Source organism: Copadichromis virginalis, linkage group LG1, assembly GCF_057382275.1.
Source record: "Copadichromis virginalis isolate Kocher_CV1m ecotype Utaka linkage group LG1, C_Virginalis_male_GT1.1, whole genome shotgun sequence".
Classification (NCBI taxonomy): Eukaryota; Metazoa; Chordata; class Actinopteri; order Cichliformes; family Cichlidae; genus Copadichromis; species Copadichromis virginalis.
Window position 1 is genome coordinate 22,610,454 of NC_140618.1, and position 22,640 is coordinate 22,633,093.

At 40.0% G+C, this 22,640-nt stretch overlaps 3 protein-coding genes across 6 annotated transcripts in view; 2 read left to right on the forward strand and 1 right to left on the reverse strand.

Moving 5' to 3' along the window:
• Nucleotides 1-4,492, reverse strand: part of syt7b (synaptotagmin VIIb) — a 127,842-nt gene extending 123,350 nt beyond the window's left edge. Inside the window, exon 1 of one of the 2 annotated variants that reach the window (XM_085454987.1) lies at nt 4,101-4,492. In XM_085454987.1, the coding sequence (XP_085311113.1) occupies nt 4,101-4,149 (49 nt within the window). In that variant the 5' untranslated portion in view covers nt 4,150-4,492. The remainder of the gene's footprint in view (nt 1-4,100) is intronic. The other variant, XM_085454979.1, reaches the window with a different exon arrangement.
• Nucleotides 4,493-11,971: 7,479 nt separating this feature from the next.
• saa (serum amyloid A) lies at nt 11,972-12,957 on the forward strand. The gene is made up of 3 exons (XM_085454999.1): nt 11,972-12,137; nt 12,259-12,397; nt 12,560-12,957. The coding sequence occupies exons 1-3, from the start codon at nt 12,050-12,052 to the stop codon at nt 12,696-12,698; spliced, it is 366 nt and encodes a 121-aa protein (XP_085311125.1). The 5' UTR covers nt 11,972-12,049; the 3' UTR covers nt 12,699-12,957.
• A 2,131-nt stretch (nt 12,958-15,088) lies between these two features.
• Nucleotides 15,089-22,640, forward strand: part of apba2b (amyloid beta (A4) precursor protein-binding, family A, member 2b) — a 91,186-nt gene continuing 83,634 nt past the window's right edge. For all 3 annotated transcript variants that reach the window (XM_085455011.1, XM_085455035.1, XM_085455019.1), the window contains exon 1: nt 15,089-15,265. The gene's annotated coding sequence lies outside the window, so the exon portion shown is untranslated. The remainder of the gene's footprint in view (nt 15,266-22,640) is intronic.

A 22,640-nucleotide genomic window follows, 5' to 3' on the forward strand; every position in this document is an offset into this window, starting at 1 on the left:
GACTGTTCTCACATGCTTGATTAACAAGACGTCTCTTTTGCACTTTGCCCTGATGCTTACTTAAGACCTGACATTTACACCTGGGCTGTTGTGAAGGGAACTTGCAACAACAATGCAGGAATTCCACAACTAACTACCCACTGATTATTACTACAACACTAAAAAGGTGTCTCTGATTATGTTCTACAAGCCATCCACAAACTTGTGGTCTTGTCTTTATTCTGCTTGTGCATTTACATTTTTGTCTTGTCAGTGCTGTCCCTGGTAACTGCTTGTGTTAAATTGCTTGTTGGTTCTATATAAATAGCTCCTCAATCTGTCGTATTCACGCTCTTAGTCCCTGGAACAATACCTTTTCTTATTCCATCCTTTTTTTTCCTTTCTGTTAATAAATAATACTGGGTTGCAAATCAATGATATGCTCCCCTCTTTAAGTTGCATAATAAATGCTCGTTTGGGGAACTAGACACAAAAAAGTGACTCTATGCCTGGAAAGAATTACATAACATCCTGCAGACTGCATGTAATGTATTTTATTTTTGCTGTGAGCCTAATCAATATTTGGGAAAATGAGCTGTTGCTTTTATAGCATCAAAATTTGAACTCATTTACTGACATAACCATAAATGAGGATATTTTTAGATGGAGTCTCCTTTAGTGGTGATATAACTAGAATGAATAAAGCTTCAAATCCTAGCTTATATCAAATCTTGATGTAATTGCAGTGTGTTGGTTCACTTGTTTTACTTCACAAAATTGAGCGTATGCACTGGGTATGATGGATGAGTTCAATACTTCCACTAGGAAAAAGTAATGTTTCAGAAAATATTTGAAATGGTCGGGAAAACCTTTTTTTAAAAACTTTGTAAGATTACGTTTATACACAGGGTCAAGGTAAATAGTTATTTATAATAGTATAATATAGTTACTGTATATGGGATGTTATGTGTGCTTGTTTCTTTCATTTAAGACAAAAATGTAAAAAGTAGCCTATGTTAAAATAAATGACAGTAGCACTGGGAAGCACAAATACTCCGCATTTACAAGAAGTCTGATATTGAAAATTTGACCTAAGAATGGATATCATGAGTAAATATGAAAGTATTCATATGCCCTGTCACCAACATGTCATTATGAAGCTGAAGTGACTTAAGAGCAGCCACAATTGGTATTTTTGGAGATAATTGAAAAAAAAACAATCAGCAAATGCATTTATGCATTTATTGATTATTTGTTTGCCAGATCAGCTTTTTTATGGTAAAGTCAATATGAGTTTGGGTTTTTTTAATCTTGGTCACATAAACAAGTAAAGTCTCATCACAGTGAGCTCTGGGCATTACGAGGTTGTCTGCTTCAGACTCTGAGCACAATATCACTTGAACATCTTGCGAGGATTTCTAAAATTTTTGCACAAATATTCCTTTAGATTCAAACATGAACAAATCTGAATTTGGTTTATGAATGTCAGGGTAGGCGTTACCTCACATCTGACCCATTATTTGTGAAAGCAATGCCACAGGAACCCATGGATGGGATTTCATTACATTTGGCAAAACCATTCACTTGATTAGAATAAGGTTAGAGGCCACGGTGGCCTCATAAAACACATTTTAGCACTAATGTCCAATTGGACAAAAAGGCCAAGTGATTGCATTTTACACCTAAAGGTATACTCAGGAAGCCTGTTAATGCAGTGTTTTACTAATGTATTATTTCATAGGAAAGTGTAAATTGAGGATGATTTTAAACCAAAGTACAGTTATTGCTTAAGAGCCAACAAGCAGGGAAAATATCAATTCAATCTCCAGGTAAAATCTACACAAACACATTAACTACACTCAAAGTTTGACTGGCACCCTTCTGCTCAATTCGCGCCACGGTGCAGAAGAGGGCTAACGATTGCTGAAGTTTAGATTGCTGTCCCCGTGAAGCTAAAAATGTATGAGCTCCAGAAAGAACACTCACGGTTGTTTTTAAGACAAATTACAAACGCTTTGCTGACTGAACCGTTTGCTGAAATTAATCTTGAAATAGATTGTGTCTGCCGGAAAACGCGTTTCTGTGTTGTCTAGACTATCAAAGGTAATGCAATGTGACAATTAAAGCTGGAGGCTTGGCTATAATTTTTTTGGGTAATGAGTCTGAGCCATTGATCTGATTCATTTTGACACAGTAAACAGCCTATAAGCATAAAACACCATCTGCTTCAGCTGCCATACAGAACATTAACTTCATGAACTTCAGACATCTTTAATATGCCACATGTAATATTTTTGCTGTTAGAATAAAAAAAGAAGCTGTTATTATATTGGACGCAGTGTCTCCGTCATCACTGATGTTATTCAGTGACATTTATAATATTTATTTCTGTGTTTTCAATATATAAGGAGCCGAGCTTTAGCCTGAGTTCTGCTGTTACACTTAACCTTTTGATTAATACCTTTTGGCTTCACGACTCTCTCTCACATGTTCCCTCTCACTTTCAGACACAAACACAGACACATATACTCTCTCTGTCTCACACAAGCACGCACATGTGCAAATACACATGCAGTCACGCTTCTATCACTCCCAAGAACATTAACTTCCTTTGCTACAGTCTTACCCTAACCCTTAACATAGCTGCTAACTCCCTAACCCTAACCATTACCACATCTTAACCTAAGCCTAGCCTTAAGCGCATCTTCAAACTAAATTATTGTAATTTACACTGTGGGCATGCTTTCCTTTCGTCCCCAGAAGGAAAGCATGCCCACACATTGAGACTCTGTATGCACATTTATGTCCCCACGAGCAGAGTAATACAGGAATATACACGCGCACGCACACACGCCTGTCATGTAATCATGAAATCACTTCCAGTTGCAGATGGTGACTCATCTTTTGTCCCCAGTGAAACCATATCTGGCAATGAGGTCGTAAGACATTTCAGATGAGGGGCGATGCGGTGTGCCACTGTGCCGGTCACCCCTCTCCACATGGGGAACTCCTCACCAAACAGCATGCTTTACAGCTGGTAAAAACAAAGATATTAGCCTCCTGTAAAGCTCACCACTTGCAAATAAAAATGTGAAATACTGTACTCCAATTCAAACTGTATAACATCATTATCAGCATGCTGCTCAGATGTGAGAAAATAAAAAGTTGAAAGATTTTCAGCACTTACACTGTGGTGTTGCTCTTTAGTATTTCAGTTTGGGGTTTTTTTAAGACTTCTTCTGCCCACAACTGTACTACAGATATCTCACGTTTATGGGGGACTGACTATTACATGCAGTAGTTTGAACAATCAGTCTGTGGATCATAGTGCCATATACTTGATGCCAGTCATTATAATACATTTAACTTGCTGAGTGCGTGGGTGTGGTGGACACAAGTCCAATTGCAGTTTTACAGTGCTCAGTAAGACACGGGCTGCGTCATGTCGACAGACATTGAGAGGAAAATCTCCATCAGCATCAGGTGTTAGTCAGTGACCTCGACCTCGGTTCCAAGACTGAGAGTAAAATTACCCCCACCACCAACACGGCTCTCGCAGATGCATCAACAGCCATCGGTACTTATCTTGATAGGAAGCGTTGTCGTTACACACCGTCTGCTCTCTAATTCTCCCCCTCCGACCACAGCGGAGGGCACGCATTCGTCTCAGTTACAGACAACAATACAAACACACGCACCTCGAAGCTGCACAAACACGACAGGCTGCTCATCAAAATGACCTTGTGCATGTATGCTCAGGTCACCCCGTGCAAGAACGACCGTGCAAGGATGCGACCGTGCACACTGGATCCAAATCGAGAACAACAAGTGCTCAAGTGGCTGGCTCACAGACAGTCACTATATTGCCACCTTGGGTGTATTGCAGCACCCCTTCTCACTACCATGCGAAGCTTTTCAGTGCGTTTTGGTGAAAGGCAAACAGGCACTAATAAAACCATGACAGCAGTAACCATTAGCTTGTTGGAATGACCCCCAGCATCATTACTTGACATCAACATGGCACACTCAAGGGCATCTGGCAATCAACGCGAGAGCTTTGAACTATGCAGAGAGCCTGATTAAAATTATCCACTGATGGCCGCTGAAATATTTTTGCTCACCTTTGCTGTTATCTGCTCCTCCGTTGAGATGCATGACTCTTCTTACCATTCACTCATCTAGACTGTCTTTTTGGGGGGTGTTGTTTGTTTGGGGGGTTTTTTGCAAAGCTGTGCGCTTTTCCAAAGAGTTCAGTCTTATTCCAATTTATTTGTGGTCCTTTGCCCGCTTTAATGTCTTGTTCGTCTGCCGGTTGGCACGCATGGACGCGCCTCCACTTGTGCGTCCTCCTCCCCTTGTTGTGCTGGAGAAGATAGTCTAAGTGATGTTGGGAGTATGTGTTTTGGCTCGCTCTCGCTATCTCTCTCACTTTCTCTCTCAGTCTCTATTTTTTTAAGCCCAGAGTCGCTCAAAGGGTTGGTCGCAGGAAGGGTTTTAGGGGAGGAGACGGCAAGCAGACGGGCGGGGTGACGTGAAGTAAGTCGGTAGGAGGTCGTCTACTCAGAGCCGAGGCGAGGAATCCGTGCGCCCTCGGTGCTGCTGTCCATTTCATCTGAGGTCTTCATCTCATCACACAGAGTCAAAGCCTCTCTTTCACTCCGAGCTGCACAATGAGAGGCTCCTACTGTCATGTGAACCGGAGCCTTTCCGAGCTTTTTAATAATAGAGGTAATTCTGACAGACAATCGATTCTAGTAACCATACAGTCTGCTACAGAAGTCTGTCGCTACTATGTGAGATGATAAAAAAAAAAGAGCCCAGAAGAGGGAGGAAATAAATAAATTACACGAATTACTGATTTAAATAGTAAGTGCTGATCACCCTCATCTCCGTGGCTTCACTACGGATCGATAGCCTAATCAGTGGGATTCATGTGAGAATCTCTGCGAATATTGATACCTTTTACGCATAACGTGTCCAAGTTGTAGCCCATACGTTTTGCTCTCGCTCACGTGTTGAGCCTCTAGTAAGCTTTTCATTAGTGGTAGTGTCATGAGCAGTCTGTGCGTTTTAATTATTATAATAATGCCATTACAGCCAAAAGGCCTATACAGTCGATAAGGCACATTTACTCACTATTCACGTTCGCCCTGAATCACGCGTGGATCGTGGCTCAATGGCGATCTCTAGTGTTGTGTTACCCATCAATCAGTCACCTGGACGCTGTCTTTCGGTTAAACATATAATATAGGAGGTGATTTTAAAGCCGATCAAACGCCGAGTGTTACAACTAAACTGAAAGTCGCATGCAGTGTTAATAAAGAAGTCGAAGAAAAGTGTTTAGCGGGCAAATTATATATAAAAAAGTAATAAAACGTTAAAGATGAAGATTACAATGTGAGCATGGCAATAAAGTGCTTTAAAATTTTCTAGCTTTTAGGTTCTTGTAAATGTGTCCTTGAAATGCACTTACTGAATATCTTTTAAACCGTTTTCTCTTCTATTCTTTGTTCCTGTGTAATCGATCGTTTTGAAGCCATAAAAAGACAGAAATGCAGCACAGAGCTGGTAACCTGATTGGCGATTTTATTACAACAGAATCTCAACTTATTTATTACTTCAGCCTAATGCGATTGCGTGTCTGAGAGTATTTTTGATCATTAATATTTTGTTAATATTTCATATTTTATTAGTTTTAAAAAAAAAATTCCATTGGTGTGTACATTTTTCCAACTAGAATGGCATTTTGAAAAATGCACTATATGGAATATGATTTATCGGCTCTAAGTTTTTGGTGATTTTGAGCCACAGAGCAACCCAAATTAACACCAAAGTTGAGTTGTCAATAATTTGCTAAAGACCTGGAAAGTGACACAAGCAAGCAAGTTTTGTTTGTTGGTTTGTTTGTTCATCACAAATGGGAAACTCCCAAGAGTGGAACATTTCTTGGCTCTTAAACTGTTTAAGTCAACATAGTACATTCATGTGAAAAAGAAAGTTTTCACAAGCAACCCTGAAAAAATAAAGTCCAACCTTAACCTTGCTTCCATAGGAATGACCAGCCAGGTGGGGCTACCCTTAATTGACTGATTATCTCCAGGTTTTGGTTTTGGTAGTTTGTTGGTCTTCACCCAAAGGTCAGGTGGTGCCAAAACAAAGAGAAAGCACAAGTATGGCTGTTTGAACGGGTTGTCAGCAGAAAGCTTGTGTTTCTCTAAAAGGAGCACAGCTTTGGTTTGCAAAGTTGCATCTAGACAGATGGGACCAGAGTGAAGATGTCTGGCCATAATGTACAACACCACATTTAGTGAAAATCAATTCAAATTACTTTACACATCCAGTTCAAACAATTCCAACTTGTAAGGAAGAAGCACCCCCAGTTAACCATTATTTTAGCTTTTTTTTTACCCATTGGAAGAGCTATCTTCAGCTTCTTGCTGTAAATATAGTGCAGCTCAAGTGTAGAAGTTAATCATCCATGTCCTCATTGTTTTAGGGGAGGCCCAGAATTATTTTTAGTTTTATCTTTGAAGTAACAGTGAAATTTTATGTCAGGGATAGAGAGCATTTTTCAATTTGCAGCATGTAGCAGTGTTTTATCTCAAAAAGCTCAGTGCCAGTTGACTGCTCTGCTGTGTTGACTCAATGTTACACCTTTGTTCAGTTGTTCAATCACACAGATTTCTGTCTGACACATTTCTTGTGATAGCACCTCTGACATCTTGTATGAGCTTTGTGCATCTGTGTAAAGCAGATAGTTTTACGATTTTGCTTTTGTTGCCTCTGCTTTATGTCAAGTGTGGAATGCATTTAATCTGTTGCATAAACATTCGATTAATTCTTGAAAAATACGCTTCCCTTGCATATGGACAGAAACTTCTCCTTCTCACTCTCACAGCTTCATCTTTTTTTCGCACTGTCACTGTGATGCATATTTATTAGCCTGTCACAGTGCCTCCTCTGAACGCAAAACAACACATTCATCAGCCCAACTCGAGCCGTGCTTTAATCCCTCGGGCGTTTTCGGTGACGTTGCGAAATATCGTCACAGTCTGGAGAGATGTTGGTTTATTTGAAACAATAAAAGAGTGATTCATGAGCGCTCAGATTCCAGGTAATCTTAGACTCATCATATCACAATCAACAGCACTGTTAGAAACATTACAGCTGAGCTAGTTTAAAGCAGCCCAGGGAATATCGTTACAGCCTGTTTATGTCAAATGTGCAGAAGTCAAATGACAGCTTTTATGATTTTGCAGAATATGAAACTAATAAAACTGCTTTTGTATGTCATTCAGAACTCAGTAGCCAATTTTGAACAACTGGAAATATATACTTTTTAAACTTTTACAAGTTTAAAAACAAAATGTCAGTCTTCCAACACTTTACACCCTTTGGCAATCCAAATTATGTTAAAGTAAGTTTGGTTTAATCAATCTTTAAATGCCCTGAAGCTGACTGAGACCTTCTGGAAGGTACACCTGTGTCTCTGAGGTCCTACAGATCTGACTGCATGTTGTGGCAAAAAACAAGTACTAAGCGCCAAGGTATTCTTTGTAGATCTCTGCGATAACTGTGGCGAGGCATTAGGGCAATAATCTCAGCACCACTCCATCATTGTAAAGCAGCTAGAAAGGCACTCTTTCCACCTGGAGTTTACCATATGTGGTTTAAAGTACTAAGGGGAAGAGCTAAAGTGATGTCTGCTCTAATGAGATTAAAACAGAGCTTTCTGGCTGAACTCCAAGTTACTGTTTATCACATGGTTAATACCATCTCTCTGGAGAAACGTGGTGGTAATAGCATTAAGTTCTGGGGTTGCTTTATCCTTTATGATTGGTTCTCTAATTATTTGTAACCCAGTTGTCATGTATACTTAAAATTTATTTATTTATAAGTTAACCAAAAGCTGACCAAGCAGAAATCCAACAATCAAAGGTAAATTATTGCGTGGAAAGATTGCAACACAAATCCTTGCACCTAATGTGTGTTTTGGTCATTTGACAGTGTCTCCTTTCTTTTTCACAATTTAGTTTTGAAGGCCACCAGTAACATTTTTGTATTGAATTTCCTAATTGCTCTTGTTTTAATCTGATCTAACTGTTTTGCTTGTGAGAAAAGAGAGAAAAAAATAAGCAGTACAGTGTAATATGCTGTATCTTCAATGCACTGCTTTAACTCACAGACCCCTGAGATGCTTGTGTAACCCTACAGTAGTGGGTTAAGCGTTTTCTGTTTGGTTCCCTGATTATTATTATTTTGATTTTCGATTCCTGTTTTGATTTTTTTTGTTATCTTCAATCTTAAACTTCATGTACTTGTTGCATTTAAGTTTTAGTCACTATTTAGTATTAAGGCTTTATGGACTGGTGTCAGCAGAACTACCTACAGATCAACACTAAAACCAATCCAAACCAGTAAAACCAAGGAGCTGGTGGTAGACTTCTGCAGGCACAAACATCCTCCACTGCAGCCACTAAACATCCAAGGTATTGATATTGAGGCTGTGGATAGCTACAGGTACCTTGGTGTTCACCTGAACAATAAACTGTACTGGTCTCACAACTCAAATGCTCTCTACAGGAAAAGGCAGAGCATGCTGTACCCGCTGCAGATGCTCAGGTCTTTTGGAGTGAAGGGCCCACTTCTGAAGACCTTCTATGACTCTGTGGTGGCCTCAGCCATCTTTTACAGTGTGGTCTGCTGGGGCGGCAGCATCTTGGTCTTTTCTTGTCTTGCACTTCTTGTGAAGTGTTAATAACCATGTCTGTATTAGTCTCCTTTGTGTATTTCTTAAGACGTTTAGTTTTAAGTGGTGGCTCTTCCCACTTTTACTTCTTGATTGGTGAATGGATTGCTTTTACCTTTGTTAATCTTATTTAGCTATGGCTTGTTCCCCACCCATCTCCAGTTCCTGCTATTTTTGCTTAGTCCACCAGTGAGTTATCCGTGTACGTTATTGGTTTAGCTTCCCTGTGCAGGTTTCGAATTCGTGTTTTTGGAATTTTTCCTTGGATTATGTTACATTTTGGATTTGCTAAAGAGCCAATAAAGAGCTCATCTTTTGTTCAGATCCTCTGCTCAACACTCCACACACCTACACTGTGAAACAGTCTCTTATTTGGTTTAATTTCATCATTATTCAACTGTTGTTGTTGTTCTTTTCTTTTTCTGTACCTTAAGCGTCAAACCTGTCTCTGTTATCGTCTCCTCTTCACATCCATCTTGTTTCTGCGCTCTCTGGTTTCTTTTTATTCTAATTCTTTGCATTTCTTTAGCTGCTGTTTTTGTTTTTGAATTTTTGTTAGTCATAGGATTTTCCCACCACATTAAGTTTTGCATAAGTTCATTTTTAATTGCCAACCTGAGAGTCTGCATTTGGCCTGCATATTGGGTCCTTTGCTAACTTGATCACTAATAGTGCCATTAAGTTATTGAAATTTTGTGTTAAAGTGACCCCTATCCAAAGTCTAACAAGGCAATCTCAATATGTAAGTTTTATTTATTTAGTTTTTGTAAATTGTTCTCAAGGCTTGTTCTCCCAGGTCTCGGCAAAACAAACATGTGGACTGCTTAAAAATGATTGGACCATCACCCAATGTAATGTTTATGCCACAAACATCATAAATTAACAGTATTGGTGACTGGTTTTATGGTTCCAGTGTGCACCGGCTCTTTAATTGAAATCCTGGTATATATAAATATACAAATGGCTGAGAGAGGAGCTGGGGAGAAGATGCGAAGTGGTCCCTGTGGGCACTCAGGGCAGTGGCACCCAAACTGGGCAACAGGCTCCAGCAGATCCCAGGAATGACATCCAAGATCTCTGTCCAGAAGAGCACAGGCCTATGAGCAGCAAAGAGACTGTGTAGGACCTTCAAGCTCCCGGGCCTCTGTTAGAGAATCTGAGCTTCACGGATAAAGTCCACCCGCAGGGGTGAGAGGGAAGTTAAAAATAAATATGATATATACATGCATATAGGAATTTGTGTGATAGATTTTTTTCAGTGTAAGATATGTCACTATGACATGTCATGTCATATCATGTCATGTCATAGTGACATGATTGGAGGAATTACAGTTATTTCTCTGCCAGGAATCAGTAGGCTTCTACTGCCATCTGCTGCTTTGAACCTTTAGCACTGCTCAAAACAGAGCAGTGTTTTTGTCAGCATCAAAGCCTGTCATAAAACAAAGCAAAATAAATAAATAAATAATAGTTTGGTTTTTTGATCAAATAAACTGTAGATTGATTTTCTGTTTTAAATACAACATATCCTGTTGACCCTTATGGATTCAATGCAGATTTGAACAGCATTAAAAAGAACAGAAAGTAGTGCCAGGTTAAATATCCCCACCACAACCCCAACCTGCAGCTGCACACTCAGGACACCGGTGGGCTTGGCTGAACTTTCATCTCTCTGACCCTGCTTGTTTCTGAACAGAATAAAAATAGTAGTGTTCCTGTAAACAAGTTATTCAGTGAACTTTAAAGATGAACTCTAAATTCTGCAGCTTGGAAAGTAAGATTTTCACTGTCTATTTAAGATGATAACAAATTCAGATGAACAACAACACGTGACATATTACCCCCTGTCATTATTTGTGGCGGTATTTTGATCCTCTCTTCTTTCTTCTACAAAGATGCTTCAGGTCACTGAAGTGAGCATTCCTTTATATTCCTTTGAGGTCTGCTACAGCATTTTTGGCAGGTTGCCTCTGAATTGTGCATTACATTACCTTCATTCTGACTTATAACTGTATGCTTCTCCTTTTTTTAGATTATGAACTATTATGAGTAACAAATATATTTTTCTTTTAGTCTTCTATAACTATGAAGAGTTATAGCTAAACTAACATAAAAACTAAAACTAGATGTGAAAAAATATCCAGTTAAAATAAAAATAAAACATAGACTTTTGAGGAAAAACAGAAGCTACTTGAAACTATTTTCTGAACTGGGAAAATCAAACTAACATAAAGACAGAGATGAAATATCCTTAGTTTGCAAGTTGTATTAATTTTATTATTTCATCTTGTCTAATGATGCTTTGATGCCTTCACCATATGCCTTCCAACCATCCATTCATCCATTTTCTACCACAAATCTAGTGACTCATCAAGCAGAGAAGCCCAGACTTCCCTTTCCCCAACCACTTCCTCCACCTGATTTAACTGCTTTTAACAATAAAAACTGTTTAGAAAATAACTACAAAGAATACACGGACATATAAGTATGTGGCAAAATGTGGATGGATGGAAAATACAAAACTAAATTCACAGACGCAGCCTTGACACAACCAAAAACCTAAACTAACATGCATATGTTTTAAAAAGAAACAGACAAAGAGATCGCAATAGACTGCAATAGATCTTTTTTACATTTATTAAGAAATCCCATATAGGTTTTTTCCAGTAAAGTGTAACACACAAACTAATGCAGCAGTAGCACCACCAGCGTGTACCAGTAGACACATATATATGTGCATTTGTGCTCATGTGCATGACTTTCTCGCGCGCAAAATCACGTCCTGAGGCATCAGTGACAAAAACAGCAGCAGCAACAACATCATAAACAATCATTTTTGTCCAAATTTTCCTGACAACTCTGGATTTGCATTCTGAATTCAAGACGACATAACCAGAAGAAACTAGAAAGAAGCAAACATTAACACATCTAAAAATGAATAAATAACTTTAATAGTAATAAATTGCTGCACATACATTGATAAAGGTAAGGCAGCAGAGTTTATTGGAATGAACAGAGATTTTTCATGATGAGCAAAAAACCCCTCGGATGTTTTGGTTTACATGAAGCTTGCTCTTTTTTTCCACAGCTGTGAATACCTGCGATTTCACAACTGGTGCCTGGTGTGTTTGGCTGAACTTTCCTTTCTGTAAACATGGACCAAAACTTTCCATTATTGAGTAATCCTATGATCGTACAGAACAGAATATAAGACCAGTGCGTCCCTCAGTAGTAAGTTATTCAGTGAGCTCTAAAGATTTGTCTAAACTGTGTAAAAAAAAAAAAAGCAGTTCAGATTTAAATTTTGTGACTTCTGCAGCCATGAAGTTGCTTGTGGCTGGGATTTTTCTCATTCTAATTGTGGAAACCAATGCCCAGTGGTATAATTTCCCAATTGAAGCAGCTAAAGGTTAGAAATATGGCATTTTAAATACCTAACAACAATCTGTCATATTTCTCAGATTTTGATATTTTAATTGCGAATGTTGTCATTATTTATTATCAGTACTGTTTTCTGTAATTCTGATCAGGGGCTGGTGATATGTGGCGAGCCTACAGCGACATGAGGGAGGCCAACTGGAAAGATTCAGACAAATACTTTCATGCCAGAGGAAACTCTGATGCTGCACAGAGAGGAGCAGGAGGCAGATGGGCTGCTGAGGTTATCAGGTTTGACAATCTACTTTACTGAAATTCATTTGTATTTTTGATTAACTAATCACTAATTTTTTAAGGCTGCTAATTCTGCTTCTCTCATTTTTTCAGTTTCTGATGTTGTTCTGAAACGTACTTACTGAAGATAGGTGGATTCACTGTCTATTTCCATTTTAGTAACACCAGAGAGTGGGTGCAGGAGAGACTGGGTCATGGCGCTGAGGACTCCGAAGCTGATCAGGCGGCAAACCGTTGGGGGCGAGACGGAAATGATCCCAACCATTTCAGGCCCGAGGGTCTTCCCAACAAGTACTGAGCGCAAAGCTCATTGACTTACAGGAGAATAAAACTGCATGAAGACGCTTCTAGTGTTGGAGTTAGTGAAAACATGGTGTTTTAAATAGCCCAAATTTGTTGTTGCTCAGATACCTGAGCTCCATCAACTGATCACGTCTCCCCTGTAAAAGATGTGCCGGGACCTGAGGTGGGGTGGTGTGTGTGGTACAAGCGGGGAAGCAGGAAAGTTGCCCATTGAAAAAACACTGAACAAATAAAAAACGTGTAAAACTGCAAAAGCTGTTGGTGTCAGGTCCATCATTTCCACAGAAACATTTTTTAAAACCAAATACTGTCAGTTGTCCTTCTGCTACAGTGACCCCGGGGCACTTCCAGTAATCTCTCCAGTGTCTCCTGAGCCTACCCCAGGGCCTCTTCTCAGTAGGACATGGCCAGAACATCTCACGTTGCCATGCTTTGGGGAAAGCTCATTTCCACTGCTTGTTTACACAGCGTTGTTCTTTCAGTCATTACCCAGAGCTCATGACCATACGTGAGGGTAGGAATGTCAACTGGCAGCTTCGCTTTTATGCTCAGGTCTCTCTTCACAACACTGGACCAGTACAGTGCCCATATTCCTGCAGATACCGCACCAATTCATCTTTCAATCTCCCCTCTCCCTTACTCATGAGCAAGATGCCAGGATACTTTGGACAAGAAATTTTTCATGTTGTTGCTGTGTGGGCTTTGGTCCTCCGTCTCTTATTTTCAGCCTCTTTACCACCAGCAACCATCCTAAAGTATATTGTCAAATTGATTATTTAGCACAAATTTGACCAAAGTAATCAAAATGGTTAAAATATATTCATTAATGATAGTGCTAAGAAGTCCCATTTTTCCAGTGTATGACACACAAAGCATCAGTGTTCTTAAACATATTCCAGTCTGCTTCTCTGTGTCAGATTTCAGCCTCCCCCATCTCTGGCAGCGCTTTTAGTTGTTGACTCAGTTGTGATGCACAGGTGCAGCCACTGGGTGACAGTGCTGTCTTCTGTCTGAAACCTGAGGCTGTGGTGTTTGTAGAGAAAATTGTCCTTGTCACTTAACTACTGCTACTATAATTGATGTGAAAACACATCAATATTTTTTTTCTACACGCAATAAAGTTCAAGATGGATCAGCTGTGGTCTACACAGTTAGTTAGCGAGTCAGTTAAAAATACATTTTTATGTCAATTTTACAATCTGCTTCCTGATTTATTTCTGATTCTGACTTTAAAGACTCTCCAAAATTTGCAATCATCTTTTAGAATTATTTATTGTACTTATATTCAGTGTGGAGCAAGCTATCAGCTCAGCTTATCAACAGGCATATTAATGTGGTAATGACGTTATGCAGGCACAGGGCTGTAAGGCTGCAAAATTAATAATAGAAAATGAACATCATTTCTGAAGCAACAGGAGGTACTTGGCCCTTTTTAATATGTTTTTGTTCTCAGTTTAAGCTTTTCAAATGACATGCAGTGGTTTACTGATCAGTGTCAACATTTCTTATGCTGTCTTTTAACCATTATAAAAAAAATAAAGGATTTAGACATTTTGCAAAGTATTGCATTCTGTTTTTACGTATCTCACACAGTGAACCAACTTTTACATACAGGGTTGTATTATTTTTCAACAATATTTTTGCATATGGTCTTTCTGTATACACTAACAAACCATTCATGTTCCTGTGCCATTAAAAGAGTTCAAAAATGAATCACCTTTCGGTAGTAACATTGTTTAGAGGTTTTATCTATAGCACCTTCTGGAAACAGAGCTTTGAGTTATTATCGAGTTATTATCAGAAACTCAATTTATTAAAAGGTCAAAGTTTGATTGATTGATTGATTGATTGATTGTCTATTTGTTAGCAGTCTAGCATCCACAGTTTTCAAGATAGTATCTTCACATTTTGTGTGGTGACAGATACCAATAAGCTAGAGCTAATTTAATTTTGTTAAAAATTGGCTCAAGGTCACACTAAAAGTGAGAATCAGTAAAAACGTTATATTACCCACATTTTTTATGGATCATGTTCAAACTTCATAACAACATACTAGGCATTGGGGGACATGAGCACCTAGGTGGGCTAATTATTTGACCTTGCATTTAGATGTTTTTGACTATCTCCCAGTTCTTTTAACTGTCCCACTTTGCCCCACGCAAATACTATGTTTGTCCCACATTAGTTTGTCGGGATGTGGACGCTCGATTTCCTGTTTCCAGCGGTTATACACTGTGAGCTACACCACCTAAGCCCTCTTTGTAATGTAACAGTGACGGTGTAGTTCGAACTGCCGCTCGGGTGGGGTAGCTGGCTCTTGTGTGAGTGTTTCTATCTTTTCTTTTCTTTTTTTTTGTGCCGACCAGACAACCGCAGAGGGCTCGCTTTGCGTTATGCTCGTTCCGGGGTTCCGCTGCCAGCCGCTGTACTCCGTACGCTTTCTGTCGGTGATACACACACAAACGCACACACGCACGCACACCGAGTGATGCGCGACCAGCCAGCTCCATCTCTCGCAAATCTCAACACGAGGTGACTTGAGCAGCATATGACATTTTCCAGGTAGGATGTGTTTTGTTTTGTTTTTATTAAGAAAAGATACAAGCACGGTTGATCCCCGGTAACGGTTACAACCTCTACGCCTTCCTCCCAGGCATCGGGGAGGGGGGACAGGGTGCATGGATGCTGATCGCCCTAGCCCGTGGATCTGCCTTTAGCATCAGTGTTAACAACGGGGCGCTGAGCTTTGACCGAAATCGTTTCTTGCTGCCGAAGTTTATGATTCAGAGTGCTTGTTCTCACGGACAGCTCAGTTAAAAAGAAAAAAAAAGAAGCTCGGAGTAGGTCTGCTGAGACCTGCTGCTACAATTCTCGGTGATTCATCCATGCGCAGCCGAGTCTACGCCTAAAATTATTGATTGTACTTATATTGCAAATAGGCCTTTAGTTTCTCACGAGACGAGGAAGGTCATTAAATTTGGATGTCCTTAATGGGCACAGATCTTTTCCAGCATCGTTTTATTTAAGGGGGTGGAAACCTCAGGCGTGTGCAGTTCTCTTTGTGGAAATGGCCCGTTTTCCATGATATGTGCCCATTTTCTTATAAATATACCCCATCCATGCCATTTCCCCACACGGCACGTGTGGGGAAATGGCATGTAATTGAATGAGATATTAGGTTAAGGAAGTAAAGTTAAAAACAAGTAAGGTGCATTAGTCCCCACCACTTATACTGTTATATCCCTTTACTTGAAATCAAGTTAAGCAAACTTGAATGTATCTGAAGCCTGTGTTTAATATTAGATTTGTGTATCATGCAGTTCCAGCCACAGATGCTGGTGAGGGCAGATGCTGACAGCATTGTGTCTGCCTGTTCATTGTGTTCAGAGGGAGCAGGGGACAGGCTCACAGGCTCTGCTTTGTATCACGCAGCATCTATGAGTTTCAGTGTAGCCATCATCCACTTGTATGGCATCCCCCTTTTTAGCTGTTTATAGTACAACTCTTGTTTTGTTGACTTCCCTGACAGCAGCAGCGGCAATGTCGATGCTGACCCACGGTCGGATAGATTTTAAGCTCCGTAATGTTATTACGAGTTACATAAGCCTTAAAGGATTTGCAGTGATACAGCCATTCAGTATTTTATAGTGAATCTCTGTGGTATGATCAGGTGGCGTCGTTTGATCTGTGAAACAGGCCATGATAAGATTATGTTCACAATCTACAAACATACAACGAAAGCGTTTGGATAGTAGGTCACTGACATTATATAGATACATTTGCAGCATCTTACCCATGATTATAAAAAAGCAATCCTGCAGCCACATATCACCCGTTGCCAAAAAAGCTAAATGCTTTATAACTGATTTACTAATCTTTGCAATCTGTTAGTGTGCAGGTAGAGGAAAAAATGAGGAGAAATTTATAAAAAAAAAAATTATATATAAGACGGAAAGAGAAGAACAATGGCTGTGTTCAGCTCAGGAAGAGGGTGGTGAACAGGACTGTGGAGGATGAGTGCAGAGAGAGGAGAGTAATGTATGGCTATTAAAGGAAGTAAAGGGCCCCTGGAGAGCCATGACAGATACTCATAAGGATGTGCACAGCATGTGAACTCGCTGGCGTGTTTAGAGTAGAAATGTCAGGTTTTTATCATTATCACCCCCTCCTACAAGCCGACCCCTCACCAATCACCTTCCACCTTTTCCTTCAGGGCCGCGCTTTCTCTATAACATCCTCCTGTGCGTGGCTCTTCCACCACCACCCCTGCTTTGTCTCAGGGCGGGGATCGTTTTCTGTGTAGCACCTGCAGTGAAGGACAGTCACCTTTTCTGCAGCCTGTTGGGATCTTGTTCAAGGCTGCAGTCGCAGGATACCAGATTGGACGCTGGGGGAAAGCCAGAAGAGGGCAACAACCTCTAGCCCTGCAGCGGAAATAATAAAAGATAATTAGTATTTGGAAATCTGTGATTAAATCATGAATAAGCTGCTCAGTTTTAACATGCAACGGCATAAATGACTCTGTCTTAGCATTGTGGATAGCTGTGCCATAGGGGAATTTCAATATCCATTACATGATATCATGAGCAATATCTTCTTAAAAGATTTGGTCTGTAAGCTGTGGATTTCATATGCAAAATGTTTACAGTTTGTAATCTGTTCATAATGTTTGCATAACTGAAGATACAATAAAAGACTATCGTGCCCTTGAGCGAAACATTCCAAGATCAATATAAAGTATCTGTTCATTTTCACGTGCCATTAAAATGAAATCATGACTTATGATGGGCTTTCTCTACAGTCTGGTGCTGTAGTGTTGTTACATTGGGTGAAAAATTAGAGGAAGCAAATTTCCTACACAGAACGTCTTGATGCATTCTCAATCATCCAGGAAAGTAAATCTCCAAAAGTTGATTCTGTTCATCTGGACGTAGCGTTTTGTGGGAGAAACGTTTCGTCACTCATCCAAGTGACTTCTTCAGTCTCAGCTGACTGCAGGTTTCCCCAAGCTTACAACACAGAGCGAACACCATCCCCTCTGACAGGGAGGCAGAGAACAGCACATCAAGAAGGCCCTGAGTAAATGTGGCTATCCCAGCTGGACTTTTGTCAAAGCGGGAAAGGCACCTAAAGAAAGCTCCAGCAGGACAACCGTTGCCCAAGCGAAAACCTGTAGTGATCCCATAGGTGTCAGGAGTATCGCAACAGTTGAGATGCATTTTTTCTAAACACCGGGTCTCTGTGGCTTTTAAACCCCAAAACACGCTGCGCCAAAAATTGGTCCACCCCAAGGATCGGGTCCCCGACACAAACAGAGTAACATAGTGTACGCTGTTAAGTGCCAGGAGGATTGCCAGGATTTATACATTGGGGAAACCAAACAACCTCTGTCTGGCGAAGCGGATGGCACAACACAGAAGAGCTACCTCGTCAGGCCAGGACTCTGCAGTCTGTTCACACCTACAGGCCAGTGGACACTCTTTCAATGATGAGGATGTGCACATCCTGGACAGGGAGGAACGCTGGTTTGAGCGTGGAGTCAAGGAGGCCATTTACGTGAAAAGGGAAAGCCCATCTCTGAATCGAGGAGGGGGCCTAAGGGTACATCTTTCACCATCTTACAATGCTGTGATTGCAGCCATTCCCCAACTCTCTGTGAATGGTACTCATGGCCATTGATCAGTGGTCTTTGATCAGTGGGTTTTGGTCAGTGGTTGTTGATCAATGGTCATGAGAATTTGCATAATTATGATTAAGGAACTGACCTCCCAGCCCATTGTTCCTTCAGTGGGCTGGTTTCAGTCATTATGCAAATGTACTGTTTATAAGCTTGGGGAAACCTGCAGTCAGCTGAGACTGAAGAAGTCACTTGGATGAGTGACGAAACGTTTCTCCCACAAAACGCTACGTCCAGATGAACAGAATCAACTTTTGGAGGTTCCTACACAGAATTTAGCATGAAGCAGACAATCTACAAACCACAATGTGTCTGTATGTTAACTAGCAAACAGGTGCTGAGAAACTACTAATAAGTGAGATATAATTTCCAGCTCAGAGCTTGTTTCCGTAATCCCCTTTAAAATGAATTTAAATTAATATGACTTCCGTTCAAACAGAGAAACAAACCAAAGACATGAATCTCTTACCTGTTTATATCAATGCATAATTTATTCAATTTTTGGTTTGCACTACAATCATTGCATCCATTTACTTAACTGCTTGTCTAATTTTGGGTCATAGTTAGGCTGGAGCCTATCCTACCTGTAAAACATAGCCTGGTCACCAGTCTGTCTCCAAGCCAGGTTTTGGACTACAACATCTGATATTTTGCAGCAATACTGACTCTCTCAGTACTGTCGGTAGATATCCAAGCCTGTCTCCAGTCACCTCTTACTTCTGTATATTTTGCTTCCAAGGTGTCAGACTTTCTGGTAATTTTTCGGTAATTTTGTTAAGTGGCATTAAATAATACTTTTCCAGGCTTCTGAAGAACTGTCAAAGTTTTGCTTTGGACATTGGCTGCTTTTTCACTCATTTTCACTTCAGTCCTTGGACCTAACAAGGTGATTCCCAGAGAGCTAATAGATGAAAATATAGCATGTCTAGGCATGGTGTGCAATGTGTCCTTGAAAAAATTGAGGAAACTGGAGAGGTGGAGGACAAAAGAAGAAAATTATCATGCCTGAAAACAATATAGCCAGTAGGACAGTATCTGAAAGTCTTAAGAAACAGTTGATCCATCTGCTGTTCACTGAAGACTCATCAGAAATGGTCTCAGTGGAAGGTTAGAATTAACCTTTACTCAAGAATTACTCAAGAACTGGACTGAAAATCAGCAGTAACAAGTCTGATGGAGTGTTGCATCTAAATTTGAAGTATTTGGCTCAAATTGCCGTCAATATCTACAGAGGAGGTCAGGAATGAGGTATAACAGTGAATGTCTACAGCCACTATTAAAACATGGTGGGAATCTGTCATGGCTCTGTTAGCCAGTGGTGGAGGTTTTGTCAAAAAAAGAGTTTTGAGTGTCTTTAAAGAAGACTGGAGAACTATTCCTGAAGACTGCTTAAAGAAATTACAAGAAAGCTTGCCTAAGAGAGTTCTGACTGTGTTGAAGAATAAAGGTGATCACACCAAACATTGACTTACAACCTTCTTAGAGTTGTAGATATTTGCCTTATATACTGTATTTCCATGAGCATTTGCACATTTTCAGGAAGTCACTGCACAAACTTTGCTAGCAAAACATTAAGTAATTCGGGTTGGCTTTTGCACAATCTGATAAATTATATATATATTTACAATATGAAATGCCTTCAATAATGTACAAACCCAGAGAAATGTGTTTATTTCAGTGTAAGGGACATTTAATTTTTGGTTGTCTGTCAATGCAGTCATTTCCCCTTTAGCACCTATAGACAACCATGGTAATAATGTTACTACAGCATTCATAAATGCACATGTAGTTCATTTTAGTGTGATTATTTGGACATGGATATCACTACTAGGCTACTTTTTGCTTGACTTCACAACGTGGCTGTACGTGTAGTCCACCTCAATGTCATGGGTCCACCTGTTTAATGTTAAGCAAGCAGTTATCATTACATTAGCGATGTAACAAAACTCCCATGATCCCACACTACTTCACAAACACTGTCAAATTGAATCTTTTGGTATTGACTGAGAAGCGCCTAGTGGCAGAAAGCAGTCTGATCATTGAAAGCTTTTGAGATCACTGCTCTGCTGTCGTATTCTCCTGTCGGTATGAGTTGTTCAATTATTCACCATCTATGGAGGGTTTATATCCAGATGGCATCATCGCTAGAATCAGTCTCGTTTCTTCTCAGCTTCACAAGCGAAGAGCTGTGCAACACAGGGACAAAACATATATGAATCAAAATGAGCAGCCAGAGTCTGACTGCTTTTTTTTCTTCTTAACATGATTTCTTAATAACACTTAATGCAGTGGTGGCAGCTATTCACACAGTTTCAAAGGGTGGACTGTGTAAACCTCTGCTGATTTTGTTAAATTAGTTTTGGTGCCGTAATTGAAAGAAAAAGCAACTAAAATCCAAAGTAATATCTTAAAAAACAACAAAAAGTCATCTTTTGAGCAAGCTTAGCTTAACTTTTATTATCCTGCTATCTCATGTGAACCAGAGTATTTGTGTACTGCATAACAAATGCCTGATGATTTTCATGGTTTCTAGCATGTAATTTGAACTCATTACGCAGCATCAATAAACGTTTCAGTGTTAAAAGGTCGTGCTCATTTTGTGAATTTTTGTCAGGACTGATTGGCTCCCCCCCACCAGACGTCAGTGGGATTGCTCATCATTGCTCAGTCTTCACTCACTCAGATTTAGATTTGGATGGAGATTAAAAATAAGTCTAAACATTTAAGCTGTTAAAACATATTTAGAGGAGAGTGCATCCTTGGTAGAGGTATGTGCGTTTTAAATGCAATGTTGTTTGGTTTGGCAGTCTACCATATGGGGCTTAAATTAGATTAAAATACAGAACAAATTGTTGCAGCCAGCCAAAATAGTCAATATGAAGAAAAACATTTTGAAAATTACAGCTGACAGAAGGACATCTACATGTAGTAATTTAAAATATGCTGCACCTTTCTCTTCCTACCGGCTGTGCTTCCTAAAGGTAATATGAAAAAGTAGCATCCAGCAATAGTATAGTGTTCATCATTTTCCCTGCACAGCTTCACTGGCTGCTCTGGACGCGCAGCAAAGACTTTAATCTTGTGCTTTTCAGCTTACGCCAGCTGTTTTTGTCACAACCAGAAATGGTTTTCTGGTTCATTTGTGGGCTTGATTACAGCATCAAAACTCAGAGGAGACAAGATGTGACTCACCATAACACAATGATGAGAATACTGCTCCCAAGATAGCCTCATGACATATTCAATTTGACAATCATTACAAAGTTGTCCATTTTTAAAAATAAAAATCATAATGGCACAACATATTTATCCTGTTTTCAAGCTTACGTGATTCCAAATCATGAAGCTGGTGAAAGATATTTCTCTCTGTCTTAACCATATAAAATGCCAGGCTGTTTAACATCTACAGTCAGATGTCTCTGAATGAACCATGAATATCCTGAAGGACTTAGGTCGAGTCAGGTCAGGCGCTGTTGTCCAGCTCTTGATTACGCCAATGAATACGACAGCCGTATCAGTGTTACTTCATTTGTTTGGACAGCCGTGTCTCATTGAATTTCAGTTTTTCCTTGAAAGTGTGGTCTGTGTCTTCCCCTGTTAAATGCATTTTTTAAAGTCCGGTCGTCTTTGATTTTAGAGCCAATGTTATCATCAATGCAGCCATTATGGTAGTCTGAAGTGACTTAACCAAGCATTTCTCTTGATTATCTGCCAGCTTTTGACTTAGGGGTCAGACTTAGTGTTATTGCTCTAACAGGTGAAGGAGCACGGATAAATCCAGGTCATGTTCAGTGGATCAGTCAGGAGGATGTTTGTTTCATAGTTTGTGACAGTTCTTAAAGTATAAGCTTATCTTTGAACTGTTGTTTGAATCTCAGCAGCTCTGTGATGCTTCGGTTGGTATATAGATAGCATGCAAAGTTTACCGCAGTTTGTATTTATACACTGAACAAAAATATAAACGCAACACTTTTGTTACTGCTCCCATTCCCCATGGGATGGACGTAGAGACCTAAAATTCATTCCAGATACACAATATAACCATCCCTCCCAAACAGTGGTCACAAATCAGTCCAAATGTGTGGTAGTGGGCACATCTGCTATATTGAGATAATCCATCCCACCTCACAGGTGTGCCACATCAGGATGCTGATCTGACATCACGAGTAGTGCACAGGTGTACCTCAGACTGCCCACAACAAAAGGCCACCCTGGAATGTGCAGTTTTTTGCGCTATTGGGGGTCTGGGGACCCAGAACC